The sequence below is a fragment of the Vicia villosa genome, linkage group LG1, assembly GCF_029867415.1.
Source record: "Vicia villosa cultivar HV-30 ecotype Madison, WI linkage group LG1, Vvil1.0, whole genome shotgun sequence".
Classification (NCBI taxonomy): Eukaryota; Viridiplantae; Streptophyta; class Magnoliopsida; order Fabales; family Fabaceae; genus Vicia; species Vicia villosa.
Window position 1 is genome coordinate 113,131,971 of NC_081180.1, and position 12,164 is coordinate 113,144,134.

General features: G+C 40.5%; 1 protein-coding gene across 1 annotated transcript; it reads left to right on the plus strand.

Annotated features, from left to right (window-relative positions):
- The first annotated feature begins 10,673 nt into the window (after positions 1 to 10,673).
- Positions 10,674 to 11,822, plus strand: LOC131651929 (uncharacterized). The gene is made up of 3 exons (XM_058921657.1): positions 10,674 to 10,857; positions 11,002 to 11,496; positions 11,590 to 11,822. The coding sequence occupies exons 1-3, from the start codon at positions 10,674 to 10,676 to the stop codon at positions 11,820 to 11,822; spliced, it is 912 nt and encodes a 303-aa protein (XP_058777640.1).
- The last annotated feature ends 342 nt before the right edge of the window (positions 11,823 to 12,164 follow it).

Below are 12,164 nucleotides of genomic sequence, written 5' to 3' on the forward strand. Positions count from 1 at the left end.
TGTTCGACCATCTCGGAGGACTTTCCCCGTGGACGGTGGCTTCGGAGGACTTTCCCCGTTAGCTAGAACGTTTATTTCCCGTCATTTGCTTGTTCGACCATCTCGGAGGACTTTCCCCGTGGATGGTAGCTTCGGAGGACTTTCCCCGTTAGCTGGAACGTTTATTTCTAGTTATTCTCTTGTTCAACCGTCTCGGAGGACTTTCCCCGTGGACGGTGGCTTCGGAGGACTTTCCCCGTTAGCTAGAACGTTTATTTCCAGTTATTGTCTTGTTCATCTGTCTCGGAGGACTTTCCCCGTGGACGGTGGCTTCGGAGGACTTTCCCCGTTAGCTGGAACGTTTATTTCTAGTTATTCTCTTGTTCAACCGTCTCGGAGGACTTTCCCCGTGGACGGTGGCTTCGGAGGACTTTCCCCGTTAGCTGGAACGTCTTCCCCTGTCCCCAGGTCACTACTTCAGTAGTTTGCTTGGTTTACGAGCTGAGCTCGTTTGTGTGTTGCATTTGCATTGTTTACTACTTCGATAGTTTGTTTGTTTCTCGAGCGGAGCTCGATTGTGTGCCATATGCTTGTGATGCTTGTTCACTATCTTCTTATCTGCTATGCCTGTTAGTATGATATCTTTGTGATACTTGTTCACACTTGCACATGTATGCCTGTTACATGTTGTTTGCGATGCCTGTTCGCATTTTATCTTTGTGATGCTTGTTCACTATCTTTGTATCTGCTATGCTTGTTAGTATGATATCTTTGTGATGCTTGTTCACACACTCACATTCGTGTATGCCTGTTACACGTCTGTTTTCTGTTTGCGATGCCTGTTCGCATGTTCTTATCTGTGATGCCTGTTCACATGCCATGTTTGCTAGGATCTTTGTGACGCTCCTTGTTTGCATGCTCCCTTAGGGTGCTCGGTTCTGTTTCTCTAGGAGACGCGAATCGAGATAGAAACAAAAACTTTTGAGCCGAACTACGGCGCTCTGATTTCTCCATTGCACATTGGAGGTACGTAGGCACAGGGTACGAATACCCTAGCGAGCGATCTTTTCTCTTTTCCTTTATTTTGTTCGGCCTTTTCTTATCTTATTTTCCTATTATTTGCATGTTTCCTCTTATTTGTACATCTTCCATTGCATGTTTCCTTTTACACATAGCATGATACACACACACACATACCCTTAGATTAGAAAATTAGCAAGAATGGATCCTGTGGAGTACCACAGACGTGAGGGGTGCTAATACCTTCCCCTCACGTAACAGACACCCTTACCCTTTCTCTGAGACCATTGCTTGTTATTTGGTTTTCTTCGATATTTTCCATTCCTGTATGTAGGATAAATAGATGTTCGATGGCGACTTCATTGTTTTTGTTTCGATGAGTTTTCCAGTTGCTTCAAAGTGCATCAAAGAAAATTTGATCATGTATTTCGTCATAGCAAATAGGCTACTCAAGAAATTCGAATATGTGGAATTAAAACACATATCAAGGATAAATAACCAAGAAGCAAACGACTTGGCACAATTAGCTTCAGGATACAAAGTATCAAAAGAGAAGTTAGAGGAATTGATTGAAGTAAGAGGGAGAGCAATGTCTACTAAACTTTCCCCAAGTGACCTAGAGAATTCACAATTGGGTTATGCCAACAAAGAAGAATTCGAAGTATTAAACATAGACTCATTGGCAGATACAGATTGGAGGAGTCCAATAATAAACTATCTAAAAAATCCTTCGACGGATACAGACAGGAAAATCAAGTATAGAGCCCTGTCATATTTCCTGATGGGAAATGAATTGTTCAAGAAAACTCCTGAAGGGGTATTATTGAAATGCTTGGGTGAAGCAGAAGCATATCTGGCCCTGTCGAACGTACACAGTGGAGCATGTGGTGCACATCAAGCAGGGCACAAAATGAAATGGCTTTTGTTTCGTTATGGGATTTATTGGCCTTCGATGTTAAAAGATTGCATAGAGTTTGCGAAAGGGTGTCAAGAGTGCCAAGAACATGCAGGTATCCAACACGCTCCAGCAAACGAATTAAGTACAATAGTGAAACCTTGACCTTTTAGGGGATGGGCATTAGATTTGATTGGAGAAATTCACCCCAAGTCGTCTAAAGTTCAAAGGTACATATTAGTAGGAATAGACTATTTCACGAAATGGGTCGAAGCAATACCACTGGCGAATGTGGATCAAGAGGCCGTGATTGAGTTTATTCAGAAACATATTATATATAGGTTTGGAATCCCAGAAAGTATAACAACTGATCAAGGATCAGTCTTTACTGGACGAAAAATGCAAGACTTTGCCAAAGAAATAGGTTTCAAGTTATTTACTTCTACACCTTACTATGCTCAAGCAAATGGACAAGTTGAAGCAGCAAACAAAATAATAATTGGCCTTATTAAAAAACATGTGGGAAAGAAACCCAAGAATTGGCATAAGACTTTGGACCAAGCACTTTGGGCTTGTCGAACATCTCCAAAAGAAGCTACAAACACAACTCCTTTCCAGTTGACGTTTGGACATGATGCAGTACTTCCAATCGAGATATATTTGCAATCGGTAAGGATACAAAGACAAGAAGATATTCCTCCCAACGTATACTGGGAGTTAATGATGAATGAGTTGGTAGATTTGGATGAAGACAGACTTCGAGCGCTGGAAAATGATAAAAAGACAAAAGGAAAGAGTGTCCAGAGCATACAACAAAAAGGTGAAAGGTAAAACATTTATTAATAATGACCTAGTTTGGAAATTTATTTTACCTATAGACCGAAAGAATCAGGCACTTGGTAAATGGTCCCCACACTGGGAAGGACCCTTTCGAATCTTAAAGGTATTTTCGAACAATGCTTACGAAATTGAAGAGTTGGCAGAAGATCGTAGGATCTTGAGAGTAAACGGGAAATATTTGAAGAGATATAAACCAAGCATGTACGAAGTAAAGATTGCAAAAACGTAGACATTCAGGGTACTACGAAAGCCAAAATGGTCAGGCATGTGTCAAAACATATGCGTTGCATTGATCAAAATGGCTTTACAATCAGAATGGGTTGATAAATTAAAGGAAAAGAGTCAAAGAAAACACCAAAATATTTTCATTCAAACACAGAAGTACATGCATTACAAAAAAGGATCCAAAGAACATGATCTAGAAACTTCAGAGATTACAAAAAGAAAGCATAAAAAACCTAAGGCAAACACTTGCTAATTAATCCTTTGGCCTAAACCCTCCAAGGACAGCACATGCAAGCTTTCGGCTTCGAACATGTCTATGGATCCAGAATTGCGCATCCTCCTCACTACACCTTTCTTAAGGAAAATGTAAGAGAGGAGTCTCCCATAGGGAAGACAGGTCACAGCCCCTTGACGTGTGACACCGATGGAAACAGCCTTAACAAGTCCTTTGAAAATCATCAAAGGAAAGTTAATCTTCTTCCCTCGAAGACCACAGAGAATAAACTCCAAATCTTCAACCATGATGCTGTTTTCATCAAGCCTCCGAGGATGGAAGTTACCCACAAGCAGTTGATGCCAGATCCTCATAACCTTGGCACTGAAGGGGTCATTGTCCATGAGAGTCCTCAACATGAGATGAGTAGTCATGTTGAAGCTGTTATCATCAAAAGTTTCCCCAGAATTATTGCATCTCATTAGGTTGGCAATGGTGGTGGGAGTGATGCTGATATGAGCATGTCGAACCTCAGAAACAATGGTGGTCCTACCTTCAGGATCTATGCGTAGAGACGCAAACATCCAGAAATCTGCCAACATGTTGGGGTAGACAGGACCCTCCAGGATGTCTCCAAAGTAGAAGTCCAGTTCTTGGTTGACAAAGAGGTTTTCGAGGCTGATAAAGTTGTTATCAAGTTCATCTTCAGAAAGCTTGAATTCTTTCTTGATAAGAGCTTTTATGTTGTTGAAAGAAAGAGGTGCAGCCATTTCAGAAAAAGGGTTTGGAGAAAGAAGTTGGTTTTTCTTTTCTGTTGTTAGTATGTGAGAAAGCACAGGAATGAAGAAGTGAAAGTAATATTAGACCCTTTATATAGACCTGGGATACTGAAGGTCGGTTTAAATGTTGATGATTGATTAGACTGCATTTGGTTTTCCAAAAAGGGAGTTAAGGCTTCCGCCGTTTCCCGCCCTTGGAAGTTGAGAAGTAATCATGAAACTGACGCACGCACGTCTCAAATAGACATTTTTGAAGAGAGTGACGTCACTGTTTAAATAATGATTATGGCTAGAGAAGTGGAAACGTCAAGTCTAAAGGCAAGGATGCTGCGAACGATAGTCAGGGTCTACATGTTGCATTAAATAAAATCACTATGGAAAATCTGAAGATATATTCTGGCAGAACTTGAAAGATTTGCTAAAAGATAGTGCTTGCGAATATTAGAAACATAGACGGAATGAAAATAGAAGTCAAGCATACAGATAGATGTTTCTACAAAAGGTTCAATTACAAAACGAAAATACAACAAAACACAGGATTGGAAACAACTAGTTAAAATCCTCAGGGAGGCTATTTTTGATCTTCAAATATTGAGTCTCCCACGAAGACATACGAAGCTCAAGTAACGCCCGATGTTTCTTCAATCTTTCAATCTCTGGCACTAATTTCTGCGCAGTTTCGAAATGTTTAATCCCCGATTGCACCACTTCGAGCAAATCCTGTTGGTTGGCTTTTTGTATGGCTGCCTGACAATGTTCAGCTTCCTTTATCTTTTCTTCGAAGGCCTTTATCTCTTGCTTCCAGGAGTTGATGTTCTTCTCGTAATCATCAAAAGCCTTCTGATTTTCTGAATGTTTAAACTTGAGGGCCTCACCTTGTTTCGTTGCATCCACAGCAGAATTCCATGAAGAGTCATGAGAGGCCATTTTCTCAGATAGTTCCTTTTCGATATTTTGCTTTCGAAGAATGTTGGCCTCTAGCTGTTCAACTAGAGAACCTAGCAAAACAATTATCTCTGAGACTTCTGTTGAGACTTGAAACAAATCCACTTTCTTTAAGAGTTGATTTAAGTTGTGACTCTTAATAGGTTCCCGGCTAAGAACATCCACGAGATTGACCCCAAAGAACTTTTCTTTTATCTGTCGAAGGAGGTTGGGAATGTCTTCCTTGTCACCAGATTCTATAACGACAGTTGGAGAGACATCAAGTTCTGAAGGCGAAGAAGTATTCACATTCATAATAGCCTTTAGAAAACTAAGAGGATCAGTTTGCTTAAGCTGTTCCAGTTCCAAAGGAGTAGGCTTCGCAGGGGCAGGCTTCGAAGTTGTCCCAGGAGTGGTTTCTGTGTCTAGGGATGAAGTTTCTTGAGTGTCATACCCCAAATTTGTCCTACCCTTGATTTCCAACTGGCTTAGACTTCTCATCTCATGTACATATCTCCCATTAAGTCATTAACATAACTCATGCATTCATATCATTTGTATTAATCAGAGACTAGCAAGGGATAGCTTTTATAGCAGAGAATCTCTTACCAAATGTGTGGATCTGAGGTGTAATCATGTGGCTCTATGTTCATTGAAGACTTCTTGGATTGGGGTGTCTCTCTGCTTCAAATCAGGGCATTGATTAGAGGGTACAAGCTTGCAAATCATCTGGTTCTTTAAATCAGGGATCCTTTGACCAAAGTCAACCAGTTGACTTTCTGGTCAACATTTAATCAGAAGTGGCTCCTAGGTGTGGAAAACTTCTCATACTGACTGTGTGGATGTGTTTATTTGACTGGATGTGAGGGGAAGAGATTTAATCGGGAATTCCATCAATAGTCGAAAAATCGGAACAGTTGACTTTTGGGTCAAAATCGGAAGAATTATTCGAATATTGACTTTTGGTGGAAAATCGGTCGAGAAAAGTCAAAGAATGGATAAAATCGGGAGTTTGACAAAAAGTTGCCAAAAATAGAAGAAATGACAAAAATGGAAGGCTTTCATACTTAGAAAAATTTTGGTACATTTCAATAGTGATGATCAGTCAACTTCACAGCATAATTACACGTGGCAAATGAGATTTTTTGGAATAATTTCCAGCATCAAAGTTGTTCCTCTCATGGAGGAGAACAACTTTGTAGTTGGATACTTTTTCATCTGAAGCATGGTTGAAGAGTTATTAATGTCCAAAGTTGGAGATTTTCATTTGTTCAAGTCATGAGGCTGGGCAGATTGCTGGGCACGCATGAAGCAATTAATCGAACATGTGGCAAGCCAAATCTCAAGCTGATTTTAGAGACATACAAATGCTCTATGAATGGGATTTTGGTATGTTTATATCCTTCTCCATGCCCCCTACACAATGGGCCAAAAATCAAGTCAGATGGAGAGCCATTGAAACATCTACGGAGCCTCAAAGTCATGACTTGGCCAAGACGCGTTTCAGCAAGGATAGGGGTACAAACTCTGGGCATGCGAGCAGCATATGATCGAACACATGGTAGGCCATTTTGGAAGTCAGTTTTAGAGAAATAAGAGAGCCCACTGAGTGCAAACTTGGTTCCAATCCCTTGCTCTCCATGTTCTCTTTCCATTGGTACCAAAACCATGAGGACTGGATGTGTATCGAATGAACTCCAAAGCTTCAAAGTCATGCCCATGCAAAGTCATCTTGTAGCGTATGGTTGAGCATAAAGTTCAGGTCACGCGTATGCAATTTCACAAACACATGGCGTGCCGTTTTTAACTCAATTTTTAATGGGACACAAATATCTTGTGAACTTCACCTCAATTGCTTCATAATCAGCCCCATGCCCTCTTTCATTTGATCACAAGTTCGTGCGTATTGGATGCTTAGACATCAAATTACATTAGCTTGAAGTTCACTGCTTGAAGTTGTCAGAATGCCAATCCTACATGAACCTCATGCATAGACTCCACCTATCCATGCACAATACTGCAACGTGAAAAGCCCATGAATGCAACTCTTCACTCACTAAGTTCGAGGGAGTGATGCAATACAACATGTGCACCATAGCTCCCATGCAACCCATGCATTCTCTATATAAACTCACAACCCCTCACACATTGACCTCACTTCCATTTTCTCTCCATTTTCGATTTCTCTTCTCTCTCTTTTTTCCTCGATGCTCTCTTCACTTTCTTCATCATATTCACTCTCCCTCCACCATAACAAACTCTAACCGTTTTGTAGCCTACTCTAACAACCTTCATCTTCATCCCACAAACTCAACCACCATAGCTCCTCCTTCAATTTTCATACAATCACTGCAACGAGCTCTAGTCTTCTTCCTCCACCTTCAGATCGGTGCACCTGGCTTCTTCCCGATCTACTTTCTCACTTCCGATCACGCTTCGTCAAAGATCCGTCCTCAAGGATTCAAACGCGACTAGGTCTATTTCTCGTCGTTCAAAGCCTTACAACGCCATCATCGTCATCAAGAAGTGTAGCTTGGAGGTTATTCTCTTCTCTCTCGGTTCAAGACTCAACAGGTAAATTCACGAACTTCTGAGCATCATTTTAGTGGCATCCGTGTTGTATTCTTGTGCCTTTCATGTGCGTGATGAATGAATTCGATTTATGAAGTAATTGCCGCTTGGACATGTTAATCCGTGAGTTTCTTGAAGTTTTGATTCTGTTAGTTCGAAATGTTGTTGATTCACGTGTTTGATTCTCGTCTTTGAGTCCTATGAATGCTTAGGAAGAGATTGATACGTTTAGGTTAAGTTTTGATGAGTTTCATCCATACTAGGGCTTGTAAAATGTGAATTGATGTGCATCTTAGAGGAATAATAAGAGAAAATGGAGGTTAGATTTGGGTTCAGGGAGGAGAAACGAATTGAAAGGTGGTTCCTTTTTAATTTTCTGGGCAAATCGAAGGTCTCCGGCGAGGTGAAGCCGCCGGAGAAGATGACCGGAATGTTAACGGTCCGGCGAGGGTTTGCGGTATTTCTTCATGAAGGGAGTGATGTGGCGCGATGCTACTAGTCCCTCGCTTTGCTCTTCGACCTATTCTAATCATTAGTTCATTACGTGGCCTTTCCTGATTGATCTATTTGCTCTTTTGTCTTTTGTGACTTAAATATTGCCTTGCCCTATTGATACTTGTTCCTGCCACGTTTTGTTTTAATAATAATGCACATGCTGACACAAAATTAAAATGAAAATAGATGCTTTGCTCACTAAAAATAGCAAATGAATGAGACAAAAGTGAAATAAAATGGGAATAGATGCGTAGCGTTGGGCCATCCGCTTTGGGGCTTCACCCTGTTTCTGGATCACACCTCTAAGATGCTAGTACACCACCACACAATGACTCTGGGCCTGGACGCCCATGCTCTCTCCACCTCCCCCTGTTTGGGCCCAGAATGCTTTTAACACTAGTTTTAGTTCATTTAGGAATTACTTCAGCACCCCCTGGTAGTTTAGAACTCATTTCATTTTTTAAATTTTGTTTCTTTTACTTTTAACTCATAATTCCCTTTTCTTCAAATAAAAAATGCATAAAATCAATGTGTAGATAGTTTAGATATTTTAGGGTGTGTAAATAATTGTCACGATCTTTGTTATATTTTTTTATTGTTTTTAGTCCTTTTAATAAACTTTTTTCTTTACAATATGTTCGAGATTTCTTTGTTTTTAATACTTCCTTGTAAATAAATCTCTAATAGACTTAGGAATTATTTTTTAGTCTCAATTTTTTGTATAGAATTATGTGTGCTTGTGAGTATCATTTGTTTGATATAGCTCTCAATTTTATTTGTCGCATATTGATTTTCCTTTACCTACTCCATGTATAGTTTTTTTGTTGTTAATAAATTGTATAGTTTTTTCATTTTAATCCCCTTGTATAGACAACTTAGACTAGAATTTAGATATAGTTCCCTATTTCATTCTTTTCCCTTTCAACTTTTAAAATACTTAATAAATATCGATGAAGATCATACCGTTACTACATTTCATAGTAGGAAAGAAATGATTGGGGTGTAGGCCTCGATGTATGTTCTTTCCTACTTAGCGGAGAAGAAATGGTTGAAGTGTGAAGCTTCGGCGTATTTCTTAACCGTTATTTAGAGAAACGATCGTGGTGTAGGCCTCGATGTGCATTCTCTAAATATTCACAAAAGAACTTCTTTTTGTATTTCCTTTACTTAGCGGAGAAGAAATGATTGAGGTGTGAAGCCTCGATGTATTTCTTAGCCGCTATTTAGAGAAACGATTGTGGCGTAGGCCTCGATGTGCGTTCTCTAAATATGCAAAACAAAACTCTTTTTGGTATGATCTAAGTCACAAAGTTAAAATCCCTTAAAAAACACCAACCAAAAACACTTCAAAAAAACCTAATAAATGTTCAGACTTAAAACAAAAGTGAGGAAGTGATGCGAGACCTTGTAGTGGGTTCTCGTCATCATGGAATTACCCTTAAAAGATACAAACCAATCTCTTTTTCTCCTTTCTAAGGGCAAGTTATCTCCGCTCCATTGCATCCTAGGCTGTCCCCTTGTGCAAGAGCGTGAGCGTTAACGCCGCCCAACTAAAAAACACAAAAAACAAACAGAAAATCGTTAGCCGAGCTACGGTAACTCTGATTCCTGAAAAGGATACGTAGGCAGCGGGGTAGGGCCCGTGCGAGTACAGTTCTTTATTTTCCCTACATTTTGCATTCATTTTGCATTTAGACATAGACATAGTTATACACCCTTTAGATAGAAACAAACATAGGTGGATACCATCGAGTACGATGGGCGCGAGGGGTGCTAGTACCTTCCCCTTGCGTAACCGACTCCCGTACCTTGATTCTCTGGTCGCAAGACCCTGTTCCTTCCTTTGTTAGGTTGTCTGATATTCCTTTCCCTTATGGGATAAATATATTGGTGGCGACTCTGGTCATTTTTCGCGAGCGTGCGACAGCTGGCGACTCTGCTGGGGATGTTGCTAGACCTGTTGCTGGTCCATCCATAGCGAGTCGATCCTAGCCTGCGTTTGTTTGTTTATTTACTGGGTGTTTATTTGTTTTTATGTCCATACCTTGTATATATGTTTGCATGTTTATTTTTCTGCTTGCATATCATGTTTATCTCTGTTCGCACATCATGCATATGGATTATATTCTGTGTTCCTTGGGGTCTTCTGTTCTGTTTTGCAGGTTGGGTGGGATGTTCTATGAGGTAAAAGGCCCAATACCCAGGCTATGAGTGCACTTTAGGTACCCTAGGATAGAGTGGGAGCATGGTTTGTCTCGAGGTGTACGTCTCGGGATGGATCATGTGACTACGAGCAGAGTAGTGGTTTCAAACGGAGGTATTATCGTCACCCGCATCCGCGCTGTGATGATGCTTACCTTCGGGCGGACCGTATACTGCGTTTCATGACCTTACCCTGACCTAGATTCACCTCTGAGTGGGGAGGGATATACATGACAGGTACCGTTGGTGACTATTCTGTTCTGTTGGTGACTATTGTTCTTATGGCTGTGTGGCACCTATGCCGAACCTTTGACCTTATGACTTGTGATTCTGCTCAGAGACGACACAACAACTCTCTCATATTGGGAGAACCTCCATTGCATCATTTTCATCATGGCATATTTATTTTCCAAAGAAAAAAGAAGAAAAGATGTAATAAAAAAAAAAGAAAAAGAAAAAAGAAAATAGTATTATTTCTCATATGCATGCCATTTTTCAGGGTATCCGAGGTTATTACTTTTCACCCAGGATGGCTAACAACGTGACCGCTACCAGAGAAGCTACAAGGCGTACTCACACTTACAGTTTCCATCGCGAAGGCTTGATTCAGTTGGGGCAATTGGGTGGATTGATCACTGGTCATAATAAAACTGTGTTCACTGAGAATTATGGAAACATCTTGACTCTTTTGGACTCACACGTCGACGAATGGGGTTTATCTACTCTTCTCCAGTTCTATGATCCTGACTTGCGTTGTTTCACCTTCTCAGGCTATCAGTTGGCTCCCACTCTCGAGGAGTACTCTCACTTTCTCAATATCAAGATTCAACACAAGGTTCCTTTCGTGTGTGTCCCAGAGAAACCTGATTTGAACAACATTGCCAACGCTCTTTATTTGAGCATAGAAGACGTTCTTGGGAATTGGAAGAAGAATGGTAGCACTCAGGGTTTTTATATGAGTTTCTTGGTTGAGAAGGCCCAAGAGTTGGCTAACAAAAAGATGTGGGAGGCCTTCAACGCCCTTCTGGCCGTTTTGATTTATGGGATCGTGATGTTCCCTAACATTCACAAGTTCATTGATCTGGCTGCTATATGTCTTTTTGTGGAGAAGAATCCGGTCCCTACTTTGCTAGCTGATACATACTATTCTGTTCACTCTCGATATGGGAAAGGAGGAGCCATAAGAAATTGTTTGCCGTTGTTATACACCTGGTTTAAGTCCCACCTACCTACAAGTGGTCCTTTCGTTACTTCTACTCAGAAATGGCATCAAAGGATCATGGGGCTTACTGGAGATGACATTGTCTGGTGTCCTACTGGGATGGACGTAGAGAAAGTTATAACTAGCTGTGGTATTTTTGACAACGTTCCTCTCATAGGAACAAAAGGTGTTATCAATTATAATCCTAAGCTAGCGTTGCGTCAGTTGGGTTTTGCACTTGAAGACAAGCCTTTGGACAAAGAGATATTCGAATCCGTTTGCTTTGAAAAGGGAACCAATCCAAAGGGTCTAGAAAAGGTGAGGAGTGCTTGGAATAGCATCCATATAGATGATCAGACTTCTCTAGGTGAAAAGAATGCTGTTGCCAAACAAGCCTACACGGATTGGGTTGAGGATAGAGTTAAAGATCGTCTGTTGCCTTTCCCGAAGGTTAATCCTTTGTACAAGCAACTGTGAAGGCAAGCTTCTACCATACTATGTTTTGATGAAGACAACTATCATAAGTATGCATCAATAAAGGATGAGCAAAAAGATCAAATAAGCAATGGATCAAGTATTTTTAAAAAGAAACAAGATTCAAGATTTCCTCAATGGTTTCAAGCTTGGTTGATCTAAGGTATTAAGATTTATGGCAAAGCAAGTCTATTAATGCATAACAAGTGTTTTCAAACATATATACATCATCTATAAATCTTACATACATCCTAGAATCATTTCAAACCTTTCCATAAAGTTTTTTGAGTTTTTCATTCTTAGGAACCGGGTTCCAAATTGGAGGAACCGGTTCCCCAAGACTTC